General features: G+C 43.9%; 1 protein-coding gene across 1 annotated transcript; it reads right to left on the reverse strand.

Moving 5' to 3' along the window:
• Positions 1-492: 492 nt before the first annotated feature.
• LRRC8C (leucine rich repeat containing 8 family, member C) lies at positions 493-5,250 on the reverse strand. The gene is made up of 2 exons (XM_009867670.1): positions 5,113-5,250; positions 493-2,943 (listed from the first exon to the last, which is right to left on the reverse strand). The coding sequence occupies exons 1-2, from the start codon at positions 5,248-5,250 to the stop codon at positions 673-675; spliced, it is 2,409 nt and encodes an 802-aa protein (XP_009865972.1). The 3' UTR covers positions 493-672.
• Between the last annotated feature and the right edge of the window lie 14,107 nt (positions 5,251-19,357).

Consider the following 19,357-nt stretch of genomic DNA (forward strand, 5'->3'; position numbering starts at 1 on the left):
GGCAGTCAGTGCCTCCTGCTCGGCGCGGTGTGTGAACAGACTGGCTGAACTTGCCAAAAGGCCCCGGAGGAGTTCTGTGTGCTCCCTCAGACCGTCAAAATACAGAAACAAGCTTTTCTACTTGCTTGGACCACTTGAGGAAACCATGTCATAAATAAAAAAGGATGGTCAACCCAGATTTGATCTTGTTAGATGCTGAACACCTTCTACTGCCACTGAAGAAAAAAGGAAACAAGGCATTCAACACCTGCAGCACCACCTGTTGAAGACCATGTCTGAAAAGATTAACAATAACCAGGAAGACAATATAATCATCTATTAAAAATTACGCAACCCAAAGCATACAGCTTAAACACAGTTTCCCTGTTGGGATCAGGCCAAGTTAAAAAAAAATCAGCAGATAAAATCACTTACTTTTACCAGTAAAAATTAAGTTACAGACACCCTTGATCTTAGGGCAAAACAAACTTTAAAAATATCTTAAAACAGTGAAAAAATACGAGAAGATTTTATTTAAAAATATATGTACTCCTTACTCCAAACTTGTTTGTACAGAAAGGATTTCTTTGAAAAAGAAAAAAACAATGACAAACTAAATGCATATTCATAGTATGCACTTTCTACATCCTATTTGGTAGAAGCATTATTTCTGTAAAACTGAGTGAGAAGTTGTTATTCAGCTTTCATTTGTTCCCTGACATCAGAAGGCAAAGTTTCAAACAAGGTGTCCTCTACAATGAAACCAGTCCGCTTCAGAGCTCTACATTCACCGAGCTCAGGTGGGAGGATTTCAAAGTGATTTCCTTTAATATCCAAGTAGGAGAGGAATACCAAATTACCAATTTTAGGTGAAAGGACTGACAAGTTATTTTTCCCAATTTTCAGAGTCTTAAGTTTTTTGCAAAAGTACAGTTCATCTGGCACGCTCTCCACTTTGTTGCAAGTAATGGAAAAGTATTGTAAACTCTGCAGAACTCCTATTTCAGGTGGAATAAAGCGAATGTCATTGTAAGACAAATCCAAAAATCTGATTTTGTTGCATAGGAAGAGGTGGGATGGAAGAACCTCTATCTTGTTATGGCTGAAGGAAAGCCGCTCGAGACTGGTGAGTTTCTTTATATGCTCTGGGATGTACGTTATACTGTTGTACCACAGCTTTAGGATTGTCAGTTTTCGCAGATGTTGAAAACTTACTATTTCTTCAATGGATTTGAGGTTGTTTTCCTTCAGATCCAGTTCCTGAAGACTGAGAAGGCTGAAGACCGCATGAGGTATGCGCTCTAAATCACAATGAACCAACTCCAGCTGTGTCAGGTTCACCATTTTCTTCAGGTTGTTGAGCATCACTAACTTTGTGCCATCATTATGGATGCACAATTTTTGCAGGTGACTCGAAACATCGACTGCAGATTGTGGGATTTTGGATAAATTACTTTTTATGTAAAGGACTTTAAGGCTTTTAAGTTCCCGAAAAGATTCCAGTGTAATGTTTTTGGAAATATCGTGACCTAGGGAGCCAATTAAATAGAGCTCTTCCAGATTTCTGAGGCCATACATCCAGTGTGGAAGTTCCCTGATGTCATCAAACTTGACGCTCAAGATCTTGAGATTCTCCTTCAGAAATGCCAAGGCGGCGCTGTGGATCTTCACAGAGCACTGGTGCAACGAGAGCTCCTGGAGATTGTCCAACTGCGCGATGGTTGCTGGTATCATTACGTTATTAATTATTTCAAGTTTTAATGACTGCAGCTCAGTAATTTCAAAAACAGTGTCTGGTAGTCCAGACAGCATGAAAAGCTGTAGCTCCAAATGGCTATGGGAGTTTGTCTGCAGCCTCTGTCGCAGCTTATCTGCCGTCCACTCGTTGTTTAGGTTCAGCTGTTTCAGCTTATTTTCACTGACTTCAGACAGGAAGACAGCAAACCGCTTGGAATAGAGAGGATCATACTGATCGATCATATGAAGCATAAAAGCGAAGTCGTTCTTGACATCTGGGATATCATCAATTCCTGTCTCTTGCCGAACGTATTCGAAAGAATACTCTTTCAGTGAACGGTAGAATAACCAGTACAGCGTATAAAGGCATGTGAGGCCGTAGATGCTTACAAAGCATAGATAGCAGTAAGAAAGTTTAGAGAACAGATGTGCCATCGTGTGATTACAACAAAAATTCTTATATCCTGTCATGTCTTCAATATCAACGTTACAGACCACTGTAAAATTAACTTCAGAGACAAGTGCTGTGTTGTAAGCAATAATAATAAGGAATTTAATTACCTTAAGTACAGTCTGGCGAACGTACATGACGTAGAGTATATCACCCTCCTCGACATGCAGCCTAAATTTCTTCACCTTTTCAAACAGTGCTTTGGCTTGTTCTCCTTCTTTCTTATCTAATGCCCCAGGTGTTCCCTTATCCACAACTAACTTCTCAGGGATTGATTTTAAGGACTGTGTCTTGACCAAAGCGCCTTCAGTGCCTGGCTGGATAGTATTAGACTTGTTTACATTGTTCTTCCTGTTATCTTTCTCTTCAGAGTCTTCCCCTGACACTTCAGATAAGGCTCTAGTTGTCCAGGGAGAATCAAAACATTTCCCAAGTATAGAAATGAAGTGTTCAATTTTGGAGCTTGACCCAGGGAATTTGAACCAAAAGTTACTACACAGCATGAAGACCAGTGTGTGTATAAGGACAAGATAAGGGAAGTACTTGGCATACCAGTGCAGGGCACGCTCGTAGCACACCTGATTTATAAAGCTGTATTGCTGAAGGTCCAAATCAGTCTTCAGTCCTTTCATTTCAACTGTAGTTGGAGGGGTGGATGGCTTGGGTGGAGGGATCAGGGTTGTATCCGGGATTGTGTTAAACACATTTGAACTATTAGACTGGTTCTGGCAAGGCTGTAGGCGCTTTGGAAGGCATATTATCTTGTCTTGCATGACCTGAAACACACAAAAAGAAATCTTTTAAACTAATGCACAAATGATGGACGTACCAATGGGTAGCCGTCCTTGGAGTTCCTCCAGGTGGCAGTCACTCCTCCCCACAGCCTGGCACTTGGCCCCACAGGCTGTGCTATTATTATTATAATTCCCAGGAAGAAACTTGTTCTATATGCCAAGAACTAGGTTATCCCTTTTCATCTATGGTTAAATTTTCCATAATTTGAATAAGAGGGCATCGAGACAATACAGAAAAAGGAAGAGCATGGGTAGTGCTTCCAGAAAAGACAAGGGATCTCCTCCTGCATTGCTCTCCCCAGGCACACACTGTTCTTGTCAGGTGTATTCATGCCAGCTACATGCTGTTCAAAGACAGCTTAGGCTTGAAAGCAGCATAACTGCATTCATGTGGCTGTGTGCTCACACTGGGATGTCTTATCACACCAAAAATGGCTGACAAAGAGCTAATGTGGGCATATCTACACTGGGACATTATTAATCTTCAGTCTTAATAGAGACGGATAGTGATAATAGAGAACTGATGGCATTTGTGTATGTGTGTGCACGGACACAATTTTTATTCAGTTTCTCATACACCCACATAGAGCTCTCACAACACACTCGGGGGAAAAAAAAGTAGCTCTGTCCTTCTATCCTTGAGTCTGTCTGTAATAGAAAAGAAAAAGTAACTTTTTTAATTTGGGCTGGTCATGCATGTTGACAGAGGTCAGAACACCTTTAGGGACCAATCACCTTTGATTTAACTTGGCATAACAGTTTGAGTTCAGTGCAAGGCTCCCTATAGGTCTGAATTTAAAATATTAACCCATGCGACAAGCCGAGGAGCTCTGTTATTTGCCCTGAATTACTAACTGGGATTAGCCCAAACTAAAACTGTCTGTTAGTATAGATGTATTCTTTGACATCAGGGTTGCTGAAAGCACTAAGTGTAGGGTATGCAACAAGAGCTACCAAAATCAGAGCCTCTTTGATGATCCACCTGGGGCAGGGGGATGTTAAGATGAGACCACGTGTGTTTTGAACAGTATCAGTGCCATAACTGTTGACTAGTCAAAAACTCCTGCAGTTAATTTTTGTCTGTAAATGCTATTCTGATATACACGCTTACTTACGTTGGAAGTTGGAAGAAAAACCCCCACCCGTTACTTGCAGTGTTTCCACATACTATTTTCCAGTGTGCTTCACCCAATCAAGTAAGTGAACTTAAAAATAATAGGTGTTCTACTTTGTGTGCTTAAACAACCATTGAGCTACTAATGCAAAATTCAGTCCTACACAGAGATTTTTAAACATGGACATCACATCTTTTCAATTGAAAATGCTTGCAGAGAACACAGGCAAAACTGCAGTTGATTTCATGCGAAATTCAAAACACAGGATGTGAAAATCTTGTGCCATGCAAGTGAGAAAATTCCCCTGAAGTAAAAGCTCTGTTATCATGTCCCTTTAACTCCATTTCTAAACCATGCCAAGAAACATGAGATCCATGTTTGAACTAGTACCATCACTTTCTACTTTTGTGGAGTCCATTCCAAACAGTACTTTCCATTTCTTTTCAGCTTTTGGCTCTTTAGCAAAATGTAAGTAACAGTGATTGACAGTAATGTCAACTGTTTACATGTAGGCATCCTCAGAGATGCTTTGGAATGGAGGAGCCATAGTATTAGTTGTGGGTGGTGTTAATAAAATAAGCACATTCATTTAAAAACTCTTTGAAGAATAATGACAGAAACAATATTAACATTTGCCAAATGAAGAAAAGCAGAAATTACAAAATTACATTTTTCAAACTTTTAAACAGAAAAATGGTAACAAATAAAAACTTAAGCTGATCATCTGTTTTGTTACGCTAAATTGCGGGAAAAACAAGCATTCAGGCACAAGCCAAACCAGCAGCTCTTATCTTGGTTGGCACTACTCCATCGACTCTAGTGCAACTCTGCTGATTTACAGCTGCTCCTCGTCTCACTGTGTTATTTGATGTTGCTACCTTGCTTTAATCCTGGGACCAGCAAATTTTTGCTTTGCTCGTAGTGAAGCCAAGAGATAAGCCAAGATCTGACACCATCCTTCCGAGGACCTTCCTTGTTCGTGGTGTTCTTCCAGCACCCGAGAGCACCCGCCTCACTTCTGTCCCATTTGATTTACCTGTAACGTGCACCCAAACACACCGATCATCAGCATGGCAACGGAGAGATAGTCTGTGAACACATCCCACCAGGGCTTCAGCACCCTGAATGCCGGCTGCTGCTCCGAGAACTGGCGAAACTCGGTCACGGGAATCATCGTCCTGCAAAAGAGCAAGGCCAGCACTCAGCCTCCTGTAGCCCACACCCCTCAGTCTGTATGAGCAAGTACTTCCGTGAGACTGGGAAAAAAAACTGCTCTGGAAATGAAACTCCCTGCAGCATAAAAGTTTTGAGCTACCTCCCAGATAGTCCCTCTGACAGCCTGCCTCAGAAGAGGGTGTTCGTGCTTCCTCCCTGCGGTTCCTGTGAGGAAAGAAGAGCAGGACTGGGGTCCCATCCATGCAGGCAGGCAAATCCCTCTCTGCATTGGCTCCAGGCAGATCTGATGGGTCAACAAGGCCTTCTGAATCCCTGGAAATCAGCCCGTTCTGTAAGTAGTGACATCCAGCTTTATACACATTAGCCTTGATCACAAATGTCTGGCTAAAACACACGTGCTGCACTCGGATTTCACAGGCCCTTTTAGCTGCCATGTTTCATTCACTTCCATTTTATTCACAGTGATTTCAGGGATGCTTTGGAATATTTGTATGCATACTCATCACAGTTTTAATTCTACTATGTTTTGAGTGCAAGTTGCTAAGGTGATGTAGCTAACCAAAACTACAGGCAGATCAAGGGCTTTATCTTCCCCTCAGATATCTAGGCTTACGTCAACACTTCCTCTGAAAAATCAGCTAACACATGAGCATGTACAGGCAAAGCAACTGATTTTAATGCCTATGGCATAATGAGTAACTGAATCCCTGAGATCAAACCAGCACTGAAACTCCCCAGTAAGTTACGATGGAAAGATAAATTCGCATGGGAATGTAACAAAAACATTCCCAAGGCCAATTTAAAAATTTGTCCTTTAACTAACACAGTAAATGCTCACCATGATCGCTTCATCTCACAGTAATAGCGGAAGAGTCTACATTCCTGATTCAGCTGTGCACTGGGACCTGCTGGTGTGGTTTGGTGCCACCCAGCTGTGCACAGCCTTTGCGATGAGCACACGATCACTGATATGCACCCAAGGGACTTAAGGGATTCGGCTCATTCAGAGCCAGGGATCTAGCAAGGAAGGACTCAGGCCCTAATGGCTGCAATTCAGGGCAAGCCTACATCCTTCCTGAGAATGATAACTGACTCCCATTACAGTGGCCGTACTCATGTGGAAAGATACTTTGACACCTCCCCAGAGACTGCTGCACCTCTGCTTGCCCAACTCCAACAATTCTGTGATTAGTTGGTGCTCAGGAGGCACCACAGTCCCCAGAGGCACAAGGTGACATCTGTAAAGCAACGTCAGTTAGTAGCTAAGTCAGGGGTTTGCAGCATTCTGAAAGAGTAGCACAAAAACCTCTTAACTCTTGTTCTCTACTCCCCTTTCCTCTTGCAACCCTTCCATGTTCTTTAAGCACTGCTTGGCCAGGCAGGGGAATCGCTCTCTCTCTGCCTCTTGTCCTTCTAAAAGCTGTCCCCAGGACGCACACTACAAAGCCAGATGAATCTGCACACACCTCTTGCGTGGCTGCCAATCCCCAAGAGGAAGGCAGGCTGTCCTCAGCAGCACTTGCAAATTAATAGACCATCACCGCAAATGATGGCGACGCAAGCCTGGCTTCACACAGCCAGGTCAGAGGCTCAGCAGCGTCTATGCCAACAGGCCTGAATTCCTGCAGTGGTGGCAAAGGAATGAGGCACTCATTACCGAATCGCACGCAGTCAGGAGCCACAATTCTAATTTCTCTGTGCCTGTTTTGCAAATGCTCAGCAGACCTATTAGGGAGGATACACCTCTACAACACAGAACAGCAGGGGTAGCTGCTAGGACAAACCTTTGTTGCCTTTCACTTTTCTTTTAGAAATACTAGTGGAAAAAATGGATGTCATAAATTAGAGATGCCCCATGCAGCTTTAAGTACATGCCCAGCACTCCTTGAGCTAAACCCAAGGAGAGGAAACCCTTCACTGGCAGCTCCCAGCAGTGCCTGAGCTGAAGAACATCAAGCACTGATCTCCCATACCCGCATGCATTTCGCTGCCATTGGTAAGGAATTTCCCTCCTCTTTCTAATTTCGCCATAAAAGGTAAGTGACTGGCAGCAGCTGATAATTAAAAGATAATTTTTCGATCAAGCACTGAAAAGTATACAAAATTCTTAGAAGAATACACTAATACAAATGTTAACTAATAAGTTTCCATGCAACAGTCCTGGCTCAAAGCTTTCTAACACATGTATCACTGTTGGCTCAGATTTTTAGGGCAGTTAGCTGACTGGAAAGACAGTGGTACACTGAAGAATACGTATCAACAAATTGCTGCTTTTTTTTTTCTCCCCCTCCCTCCCCACCTTCCCCCCTTAATAATGGCTTATGAGTACTTTTTCACATTCTGATATCACAGCCTCTAAAGGTCCAATTTGTTTTCCAAAAATACAGGCAAGTTGAGTGTCAGGTAAGAACTCATGTTTCCTGCAGTGGAGACTCTTGAGAAAACACGAGTGCTCACAAGCACCAAAACATGTGGAGACCCAGTACCCACTGGGTAGATGCCTAAGCAGCTCTGCAGGTCAGAGCCATGGTGTTATGAAATTTGGTGGTACTGAAACAGGGGCAGCGCCTGACAGCAGATAGGACTGAAAATCACTGTGCAGGGACAGCTTTCAAGATCAAAAATTAATTTGGCTGATGTGTTTGATGGGTTTCACTCTGTATTTTTAGGGGTCTTTGCTGTATTATATATCTGCTTTATTTTTTCTAAAGTGATGTGTGGGGAATTTAGATGAAGGCAGATAGTTTCTGGCACCACAGATACAGGCTGCTCTGATCCCTTGTTCCCTTTAGAGCCTGCTGTTTGCATAGTGTGGCTCCTCATTAGCAGACTGCACATACTGTTACCCTGGTTAATGGGTCAAGCAGCGAGAGGCTTCCACATAGAAAGCCTCACTGGGCCACACTAGAAAACCCATCTCTGAAGGTGGGAGGTTTGCAGTCCAACACCAGACATCAAAATCTGTCTGCTGCTTATGTTTCAATTTGTTATTAAAAAAAGAAAACAATGTCATTGAATGATGGCAATAGTACTGCACATTGTACTGGTTAATAAACCAATGTCTAATGACAGTATTTTTTAACTTCAGAAAAAAAGACATTCACAAGTTTTAAAGAGACTGGCTGTGAAGAATTGGGATAGATGTTTTTCAGCATCCTTGGCAGAAATCATATTGCTTCTCCCCTTGCTACACAAGCAATAAAGAGCAAATGCTGGAAAGAAGTGCAGAGAAGCCTAGGCTTACCAGCACTACCGGTACCTGCATGCAGAACAGAATGACACAAAATCCCTTTTTATTTGTCTCCCTCTTTCCTCTAGCTTCTTTTTTGTTCTCGCCTGCCCACTGACTGAAAGGACATCTATTAGCAGTGGCTCTGAGGCCTTAGGAAAGACACAGCAGGTCCACGTGGCTCAGAGCAATCCTGGAAACATGCTCCTGCCTGTGGCCGGAGTCTGGTGCTTCCCCACTGCTACACCCAAAGCCACACCAGTGCAGGACTCATTTATAACCATGCATAAAAGGGGTCTGTACAAAATAAAGTGATTCATTCAGTCATGAATTTAAAAAATCAAAACAGGGATGCTAAAAAGTCACACTGCAGCCCAAATCACAGCAATCTCTGGGACAGCACACCAACTACTTTAGTTTTTTATCTCTTCTTACAAAAAAGAGATAGAAGAAAAGGCATTCAACATTTCAACTGCTGAAAACTGCATTACTACTTTAATCTCACATTCAAAATGCTATTTAATGGCACAACACATCGTAGCTGAAATGTGGAGCCTGACATGTTAAATACTATTCTAACCTACTTTATGAAATATTGAATTCTAAATATTGGATAATGTTTTCAATTAAAACCAGAACTTGTTCTCTTTCTTCTCTCTTCCATTTCTAATAACCCTCAGTCTCCAGAGAACAGAAAACCGTACATGAGATAAATCATCTGGTATTCGGCTACCAGAAATAAAAAACGAACCTGGATTAAGAAAAAACAGTTTTACTGGCTGTTAAGCAGTGCTACAGAAAAGAGCTGAGGGTTTGCCAAATTAAGTCAAAAAAACCCAACCCAAACAAAAGCCCAATACCCCCCCTCACCAAACCCAAAACTGAGGGCAGAGAAATTAGTGTTATTATCATTATTATTTGAAAATTTCTAGGAAATAAAGAAAACTCGATGAATGCGTGAACTACATGGGATCAGCTAACGCATGGGCAACTAGCTACAAGAAACAACAACCTAATGTGACCTAAGGGGAATAAATAGATCCAAGTCAGAGAGCAAAACATTGGAAACAAATTAAGACTTAATAAGTCAACAGATTGAATCAAAGGATGATTGAGAAACGGCTGCACTGTGGAGCAAACCAGCTTCTCAGCAATTGGCCTTCATCAGAGGAAATAAAGGAAAGCGGTAGGGACAGTTCAGAAGTAATGAGGACTCTTGCCAGTGCTGCTAAAGAGAAAAATGAGTACGTTTTACAAATAGGGGAATCCGCATGATGTGCCCTGCAGAATGTAAAGGAAATTAATTAACTAATTAACTTCCTGCCCACTAACAACTCAGAGGATGCTTGGGTGGGCACCCTGGGGGGTTTCTGAGCAGGGACCACCATTGTGGCGCTGGACCCTCCGGGGCAGAGAGGCACAGCCAGGGCTGTGGGGCAGTGGCCAAACCTCTGCCACCAGTGCTGTGTCAGCAGGGCCTCTGTGCGAACGGGCACAGAGATGCTGACGAGCAGAGTTTCCAGCTGTAGCTGTAGCTCCCTTACCTCCACCAGCGACAGCAACCCAACAGAGCAGCCCTCCCCAGCCGTGGCCCAGTGAGCCCAGGCTGGCACTGCTTGTGGCCAGGGCTCTTGCGGTGCTAGCTGTCACAGCGCGGCCACCAGAGCCCTTGGGGCTTAATGCTTCACAAGTAGCCACCATGAGCTGCTCCCCTCAGCTTCGAGTGCCCCGAACTCCTGTGACCTGCCTTGCAGCAGCACATGAGACAGAGCCCACCATGTCAGCTGGGCAAACACCTGGGGACATGAAAATTTATACACTCAACCTGTCTGAGATGTACTATACACCTCTTGCCAAGCTGTATCCACCTTGCGAGATTCTATGATTCTATGATTCTTCATTAAGTATCATAGAATGGCCTAGGCTGGAAGGGACCTTAGAGATCATCTAGTCCAACCTCCCTGTCATGGGCAGGGACGCCACCTCTCGACTAGAGCAGGCAACCCATGGGGACTGAGCAGAAAAAAGCACAGTAGTACTCAGAGAAGTGCACCTTGGGTGCAACCCCAAACAAACCCACTTTTGGCTTTCAGCAGCTGCCAGGCCCCACGCTCCAGCTATTGCTAGATGACAGTTGCTATTTTTAAGCAGATTCTCACAGAGTAACTTCATTCATTTTATGAAGCATAACTGGATTGACACCAGCCCTCAGCAGAATTAGAGGGTACGCTGTGGGACAGTGCTCCATTGCCGGAGAACTCCAGCGCGCCCCTCCCGCTTCGCCCCACCTCAGCTTTCAAGGCACAGTTTGTAGAGACACCGTGATTAAAAAAAGCGCACCGAGTCAAACAGAAAGACGTAACTTGGCAGCTCTGCCTCTAGCTCACCTGCAGCAGGTCAGCTAATGCACATTTCTCACTGAGCAAACACCCAGCAGCTCCCACCACCACCTTCGCCACAGGAAGACAGCTGCCCACACTGCGCCATCGGGAAAGCCGCAACCGTCCCTGAGCCACGCTCAGGGCCACCCTGCTGACACCCGCCAGCCTGTGCCCCGGCTATAGCCTCCTCGCCCAGCAAAGCCCAAAGGCCTGTCCCTGCACTCGGCTGCCCCTCATGCAGCAGAGAAGTGGCGTCATCACTGCTTCCTGTGCTCTAGGCGGGAGACCAGGCCTTGCCAGAGCTGTGCTTGCCAAGCTACAGCTGTTACCCACCAGAAGTCAGGCCCTCTGCTATTTTATTCTTCCAGAAGCAGCTACTCCATTATGCTGCCATGTGTTGAAGCAATCAGTGTCATCTACTGCTTGTTTCTGGGGGACAATCACAGCTGCACACCAGAATCAGGGCCCCTGGGTATTAATTGCCTGGGACAGGCAATTAGTATCAAGAATTTATTGTTTCGGTATGGACAGGGTACAAATAACACACCAGAGGGGAAAAGGAGAAGATAGACAATGTTGCAGAACAGTGACGTTTACAACTGGGAAGCATAAAACGTGGGTGAGATTTCTTAAGCTGACTAGAAAAGATGTGTAAATGATTAGCCAGCTGACATTCAACCACATCTCCCTGACACCGCATCAAACCTCCTCAGATGTAGCACCACCACCTCCCAACAGTGGCATCAGACAAGTCCCAGATGCTATGGACATGGCCCTGACCCCCTCAGAGGGAAGAGACTTTTCCCCTGGCATGAGGGGTTTTGGGCTGGTGGCCACAGGGCCACAACCGTAGCCAGGATGAGTACACCAGGAAGGGTCAAGGTTGAGATGTCCTCAGAGACCAATTTGGGCTGGAACTGCTTGGTCTTTCACATCAGAGATCTACTGAAAGGTGAAAGTGCTGGGCCAGGCAAAACCCACCCTCCTGGCTGTCTTAAAGATAGCGTTGGGATAAATGTGTTGGGATAAATTATGAAATGCCTTTTGGGAATAGCACTGCAAGTAGGTCTCTGGGTTGGTTCCCATACATGATTTACTGCATATTCATCTTCATTAAAGGAGCAGAGCACAGCACATATTTAACACACAACGAGCTTGCGACCTGGTACTGGGGACTCAGCAGAGCCCGAGTGTGCAGGGGAGCTGCATTCCAGTGGGGTTTGCTTTATACAGGACATGGCACTGCACACTCTGAAGACAACAGCCTGCTGTCCTCGGCTGTAAACATTCATTACTCTGCATAAATATCACAAAGTCACTGTTCAGGTGGTTCTGAGCTGTCTGTCCTTGGCTGCCTTGGACGAAGGAGCTGAAGTTAACTTTAAGTGCTTCTCAGCTCAGGGCTCAGGCTGCCCTGAAAAGCAGAATATCTAATTCTTATTTTGCCTGATTGAGAACTGCTCACTGAGACAGTTAAATAAGCAGGGATAAAGGAGGTCTGCAGTCAGGTTCACCATGATGTAGTCTTAAATACTCAATTTAAAAAAAAAAATAAAATCACTGGTCTGTGCAGAGCCCCAGGGTGTAGGGACAGCGTCTCCTCTAAACAAGGCTGATGGGCAGAGCCTGACACAAAGATGGCTTGGTACTACCATCATCAGTCATATTTTCTTTGCCAAACTGGTAATTTTTGATGGTACTGGGTGCCTAAAATGACCATAAGGAAAAATCTGTCTAATTTAAAACAAAATTTGACTGATGATCTAGCCAGCAATGTTCAAATCATTTCTAGAAACAAGCTTAGGGGAACAACATTGTGCACTACAAAAATTGTGGTCTTTTTACTTTAAACCTTCCATGCCCCTAAGTTTAGCCTGTATATCAGGGATGCATTTTTTACTGCAGTGTAAGCAGCTACCTAGAATCGGCTAATTTACAAACCTTTGGAAACTGTGGTTTTACATGTGTCCTTTGATCTCAGCAGCCGAACACTTCATCTTCAGTGTGTGCCCAGGAGCCCCTCACAGCTCCTGGCACTGCCCGTGCTGGCACCACACATCACAGATAATGAAACTGCTTCACTTCATCACCTAACCAGGAGAGGACTAAAAGTGTACCCAGGGACAAGGCACCAAGTCTGGAAAACTGTGATTAGACTAAGGGGGAAATAAGATGATAAGGGCTGGAATTAGCAACTCCTAATTCCCAAGAGCCTCATGTTCCATTCTTATCTGTGTATTCTCATACACATTTTACACACAGTGAAATACTATCTGAACTACCCTGGCATTTGGTTTTGGTCATCAATTTGCTATAAGCTTGTGCTGATCAAAATGTCCAGCATTTTGATAAGTGTTGGCGCTTGGTCAGTTCCCATGTAATATATGATAATACCTCTGTTACTAATTTCTCCCTGTATTTGAGGCATTTCAGGAGACCAGTCTCCCTGATAGGCTTTACAGACATGGCTGTTTCCCGTAACATAAAATTTAAAAAGTAAATAAATCCCAAAAATCTATCAAAACTTTTGTTGGAAAAACTACTTAGAGTGTTGGCTACTTGGCAGTATAGCAAAAGAGTATCACATGTTGCCACTTTTTCAAACGTGATAGGTTATTCTGTTCTGTTGACTGTAAGGGAGATTTCCATAGGAAGAAATACCATCATTCTGAAGTAAGAAATACAAACAAATGATGTTGTTGCTTAAACACAAACCCCACATTAAGGAGCTGGAAAACCACTAAAAACAAACCATTTGCATCGAAACAGTTATTTTTAAAAGTCCCTGTATTTACTGTGTTTTCAAACAAATTCATTTTCTTGAGGCTGAGGCTGGTGGGGAAATGCGGCCTGGAGGGACAAAAGAGCATGAGTCATGAGTTCCCACTGGGACCCGGCTGTGGGCTCCCTGTTCCTCTGACGTGGGCACGCCACACCGCCTGGCCACGCTGTCACTTCTCCAGCTGCAAACCAGAAAGGTATCTACTTTCCTTGCTGCCTTTGGTGGGAAATACGAATGAACAGAACTACAACATCACAGCATGCTGCTTTTTCCAGTACTTTGCGATGGTTGAGTCTAAACTGATAGCATGTCAGAACATCCCTGCAAAGCCACTGGAGTTAATTTGATTTCATACTGCACAGCACCAAAACCATATGTCACAGTTGGGATTAGTCCCAAGTCTGCAGAGCAGCAAAATACTGCCAGTCCACAGAAAACATTATAACAGCACCCACAATTTGGTAGTCCTACAAAACGCGTGCAACTTGTCCTGTTTTCACCTGCACCAATGCAGATGAAAGCAGGCTGGCCACAAGCAGGCTGTCCCTGGCGTGACAGTCGTTCAGCATAGAAATGGGGTTTCACTCCCAGGCTCACTGACTGGAGAAGGCTGGGACGTGACACCTGAACTCCAGCACAGTCACAACCCAAGCATGGGAAAACCACCCTCCGTTATGCAAGCTGCCAAAACTGAGCTTCACCGATGCTGTTAACTGTGGGCAAGATTCCAACAAGTCATTGGGGAGTGACTTGCTTGAGAAAACTGGAAAGGATATAGCTTCCAGAAACTAGCTGAATACCTAGACCTTTCCCACTGTTTCCCTCTGAATTACTGAGGCCCACACTGCAAGTATCCAGTGTACATTGAGGTTTCAGCTGCCCCTCTGCCTAACATGCAGGAGTGAGAGCGGTGGACTCGGAGGCAGCAATGAATCCCCCTGCTCTGCTGTCGGTACTGTCCCCTGTGGCACTGGAAGCCCAAAGGTCTGAATCTGGAACTTGGAGGAGACGTAAGGGACATAGAAAGGAAGCAACTTTTGTAAACTGCATTTCAAAACATACACTGCAATTTCCACCTACACATGCACTAACCACTGCTTTGGCGACGGAACCCAGACAATAACCTTGTTGTTTGTTTCATTTGAGTCATGGTACTTTTTTATGTGTTACACACCAAAAAGACTTTCTATTGTCAGCAGTTCTTTGCCTTTGACTTGGTTGGACTGAAGACAAAAAAAATGCTCAGGACCAGATTCTGTCAGATAACATCTCAGTGAAATCAATCGGAGCTCTCTCTGTATCAAGCACATAGGCCTGAGTGGAGATTTGGCTTTGCTGAGCTATTTATCCAAATCTAAAGAGTACACTCCACACATTTCCATGTCAAAGACTACTTCAAAGGCAATACTTACCATTTTTCAGATCTGGGAGTAACATTCTTAGTTTATCAGGGCTATCACTCAAGCTGCTGGCCCTCTTTCCAGAGCTGCAAAATGTTCTTAACATGAGTGAAAAACTTTACCAGCAAACGAAAGCACTGAGCAAGAAACTCTCTAGTAATTGCTGTTTTAGTACTCCTGAAATAAGTCTAAATGGCTGAGAAAAGTAAATTCACACCACGTTTTAATCAAAGGTACACGAGGTTTTCCACAGTTACTTAACATACTCAGATAACGAATGTCACGGGACAGACAATGCTACACAAACCAGTGTCATTCATTATCAAAGAAATAGTCAGGGGCCTCAGGCTAATACAAGTCCTCAAAATAAAAAATGTTCAGTTGATATAATTAAAAATTAATTCCTAACTGGAGCAGGAAGCACAAAGGGTCCTTTCTGAGTCTTAAGCAGCTCAACTGTCTGAAAAGTTAGTTAAAAACTTTTTATGCAGTGATTGAGCCAAAAACATTAAAGAAATGCCTGGTTTTGTGATTTGTAAGACTTTTTCATATAAAGGATCTTTTCTGCTCCCGCTTGCACGCTACACAAGAGAGCTTTCTAAACTTTGCGATAGTCTCATAAACCTGGATCCCAAAATATGTGGGTAAACGTAGAGCTATTCTCAGCCTGAAACACAGCTGATGTACCTTCTTCCCCCAAAAACATCCTTTGTGACCCAAATCCCTGACAATAAAAATAAAGCTCATAGTCTTATCCATAGTCCAGAAAGAATAAGCAAGACTAACAGATAAATTCAAGCACATAAAATGGATGTGATCTACATGTACTTGAAGATAAACACAGACAAACGCAGACACTGAATCGCTCTTCACATAAGACGACTTTTAAAGATCATAAACTTCAAAAGTGTGGAAAATCCAAATCGTCTGCCTAGACTCTCTACTGGACTTCTCCAGTGCAGTGTCTAGCCATGGTCCACCAAAGAGGAATTAGCTTTAAATTTATTCCACCTAAAAGTCGGTTGCTGCATCATACAAGATAAAGAAAGGTTGTTTCCTGAAGCACAAACTGTGTGAGATCAAAGCAATAGCTTTGGGGAGGTTTCTCACCACACTACAACAGGTGTGCAGGTCTTTGAAATTATGTTGTCATGGGCGAATGACGGCAAAGAGTAATTACTCTTAATCAGGGGCTTTTCTGACAATATTGTCTGTGAACACCCATCTTGCTATAAAAGCCTGCATGAAAACTAAGACATGCTCATCAAGCAGTCACGTTCACTGGAAATTGAGATCTCTGATGGTGCTCACTCAGAATACCAAACCCGCTTTCTGACACCAATCTGCACTTCTGAGCTGCTGTGTTCTGCTGTAAATCACACTGTTGTATATCCCGATCCTGAAGTACTGCACGTTCAGGGCAGGGCTTGACCTGTGCTCTGCTTCACCATATGCTCCACAGCAAGCAATTAATCCAAGCTCCCACCTTGCTTTCAGTGATGAGTAAGTAACATTGGAAATGTTCTCAGCACTTCATCAGTCTTATGCTGACTTGTCGAATTTTGGATTCCCCTCAATACAAAATCACTACGTGCTATAGGCACTGAAGGGAGATGTGAGCTAGCGGTCTCCATCTTCAGCAGATCATAGTTTAGCCCAGGATTTGAAGTTGGTACAAAAGGCTGGATGCTGCTCACCTGAAAGTCAATAGAAAAGTTAAAGTTCACTCTGACAGAGAGAAACTAATTTTCAATGCTACCTACAGGACCAAATGTTTTCACATTTACTAGTTCCAATCCAGCAGAACTTCGTACGCTCGCCATGACAGCAGCATAAGCAGCACTAGCATGGGGAACGGTGCCATTCTGTGCTTCAGGAGAGGCCTTTGTTCTACTTTAAAGCCAAGCAAAAACATGCACTGTATGTTAATGCAGGATTCTTTCAAGCAAATAGAAAATGTGCAAAGCACACACATAGTGCTATCCTGGCTTTTAAAAATCTGACCTGATCAAACACTAGACTGTAAATAAGTCCTTCATGAGAGATGCAAACAGAGTGGACACATCCTTCATATTGGAAAAAATGTCAAAAAAAATCATCTTGATCCAAGCCTACAACTCTCTGGATGATACAGTTGCCAAGTTTATGCTGTGTCTGGTTAACTACTTGTGTCAGGCACTAAAACATAAAATGAGTGCAGTGCAGGAAAGCTCCTCCAGACTCTTGTCAGCTTTACAGACAGCTCTAACATACTCTGCCTGTCTGGGGATGGGAAAACAGCGATGCCTGACCCGTATTGCGAGTGAAAGCAACGGAGCAAACAGCACCCTCAAAACATGCCCAAGAAGGTGGATCAAACCCAGTGTCTTCTAGCGAGAAAGAGATCTTAGAAACTCAAATCCCAACAAAAGTCATTGCACTAGAGCTTGAACGTGCATCAGAGTTTTGTCACACAAAATCCCTGGCAAACAACTAAAGGATGAAGAAGGGAATAAAGTTTCCATTATGTTGAGCATGTGAAATCCAACACTTGTTAACATTCTTCTGACAAATCATTCTGGAAGGAGAATGGCTTCTTTACTTTACTATGTAAGGTTTTAAGGCAAGTATTTTAGGATCCTCTTTATTTTTTTTTTGATCTGAGGTAAAATGTTTCATTTTCAGGATTTTCTTTAATACACAGCCCCTCCCATGGCCTTCACAACTCTGTGACAATGAGGACAATACCTTTTCACTAAATTTTCTCAAAGAGGAAAAAATCCTGTAAAATTAAACTCTAGCTCCTGTTATTGTGAATTGTTTGGACAGCAGCTGAATTTTTTTTGGTACTTCCCGGAGCATTCAAAGGGCCTGGGCTGGGAAATGCCTTTCTGCTGGTGAATAGGGGCCACTTCAACTAGTTGCAACTAAGGTCAATGGACAATCAGGGGAACTGCTCCTCCCAGCACTTTCTGACCCAATTCACTATTTCGGGTCTCACTGTGTCCTCACCCCGGTGTTAAGGCCACCTGAACACCATTTAACCCTCTCTACTGCCCAGCCCAGATGCCACCCCCCTCCCCGTCAGAGCCCCTTATTGTCGGCCTCAAAACCCACGAGGTGGGATGCAGCTCACTCAGGAAATCAACTGGAAAAGGAACTGATTGCAAGATAGCACCAAGCATGGAGGCAGGGAATTTGTGTGAATAATTCAACAGTCTCCAATTTTATTCTTCACTGACAACCAGTACTGGCCCTTCCGAATGCCAGACATGCAAAGTAACTAGATTTTTAGTCTTTCCAACAGAAAGTTTCTTTCTAAAGCTGCTTAAAAGAGTTAATAATAACAAGAATGCCACAGAAAGTAGCATTACGGTAAAAGTTCCAGTAAGGACCGTTGTTATTCAGGCTGGAAGAAAACAGCATCACGGCTGCCACACATTTAGCAAACTCTGAACGCAGCTGGAAAAGGAAATGATTCAGAAACCACAGGTGCTCAGCACCAGGCTGCTGTGTCTTGCCGGCAGCCCCTGGGCACAGGCACTTCAGGATAGCAGGAGTCCATGGTCAGGTTAAAATTAGGGATCAGCTCAGAGCTGTGCTCAGCCCAGCTCCTGATGCTGATCTGCACCACAGGAGCAAGCAGGCATTTTCAGGAGAAGACTGAGCTCAGGGGAGAGAGTGCTACCCTCCTGACTGGCAAAAAGCAAAGCAAAAGCAGTTCTAACGTACCGCGGGTGGGGGGGGAAATACACATACTTGCTTTAACTCGGAAGGGAGAGGGTTTTTTTACAACATATCTCCCAACGCTGCCATCTTTTTCTCTGCTATCTTGCAAAGCACCTTTCTGCCTGTCCAGCTTTTTTACAGCATCATTCAAGCCCACAGTGCTCTATGGGAGCCAACACGTACATCTGTGTCTTCCAACGGTGCTGCTGATAATACCGAGTCTTTCCTCAGAGAGAGTATTTATTCAGAAAGTAAAAAAAAAAAATCAGAAAGGCAAGGCATAACCCACATACTAATCCGTGCAATAAAATTCCTCGCTTTAAAACATTTTCCTCCTAATGAAATTCTAGTAGGATATGTTCAGCAGCCTTTCCCAAGCCTTTCATTTTGCTTGGTCAACCCCTGCCAGTGAACTGAACCAACTGCATTTTGTGAATAATGAACAAAACCGCCCATCACACTGCGACAAGGCACAGCTGCTTTTAAACCGACTGAAAATCAGGATCGGCTTGGTTTTGTTTGTTTCCAGCTCTTCGAACGCCGGAGCTCGCAGTGTCGCCGGGGCTGCGCTCCCCTCCCGGCCGGGCGGCAGGACCTGCCGGGAC

The sequence above is a fragment of the Apaloderma vittatum genome, unplaced genomic scaffold (genome assembly GCF_000703405.1).
Source record: "Apaloderma vittatum isolate BGI_N311 unplaced genomic scaffold, ASM70340v1 scaffold32944, whole genome shotgun sequence".
In the NCBI taxonomy this organism is placed as follows: Eukaryota; Metazoa; Chordata; class Aves; order Trogoniformes; family Trogonidae; genus Apaloderma; species Apaloderma vittatum.

What these genes read in the sequence shown, in the direction of transcription:
- LRRC8C (XM_009867670.1), bottom strand. Translation starts at nt 5,250, where the DNA reads ATGATTCCCGTGACCGAGTTTCGCCAGTTCTCGGAGCAGCAGCCGGCA. An exon ending in TGTTTGGGTGCACGTTACAG is followed by an intron (nt 2,944 to 5,112) that starts GTAAATCAAATG and finishes TGTGTGTTTCAG; the next exon opens with GTCATGCAAGACAAGATAAT.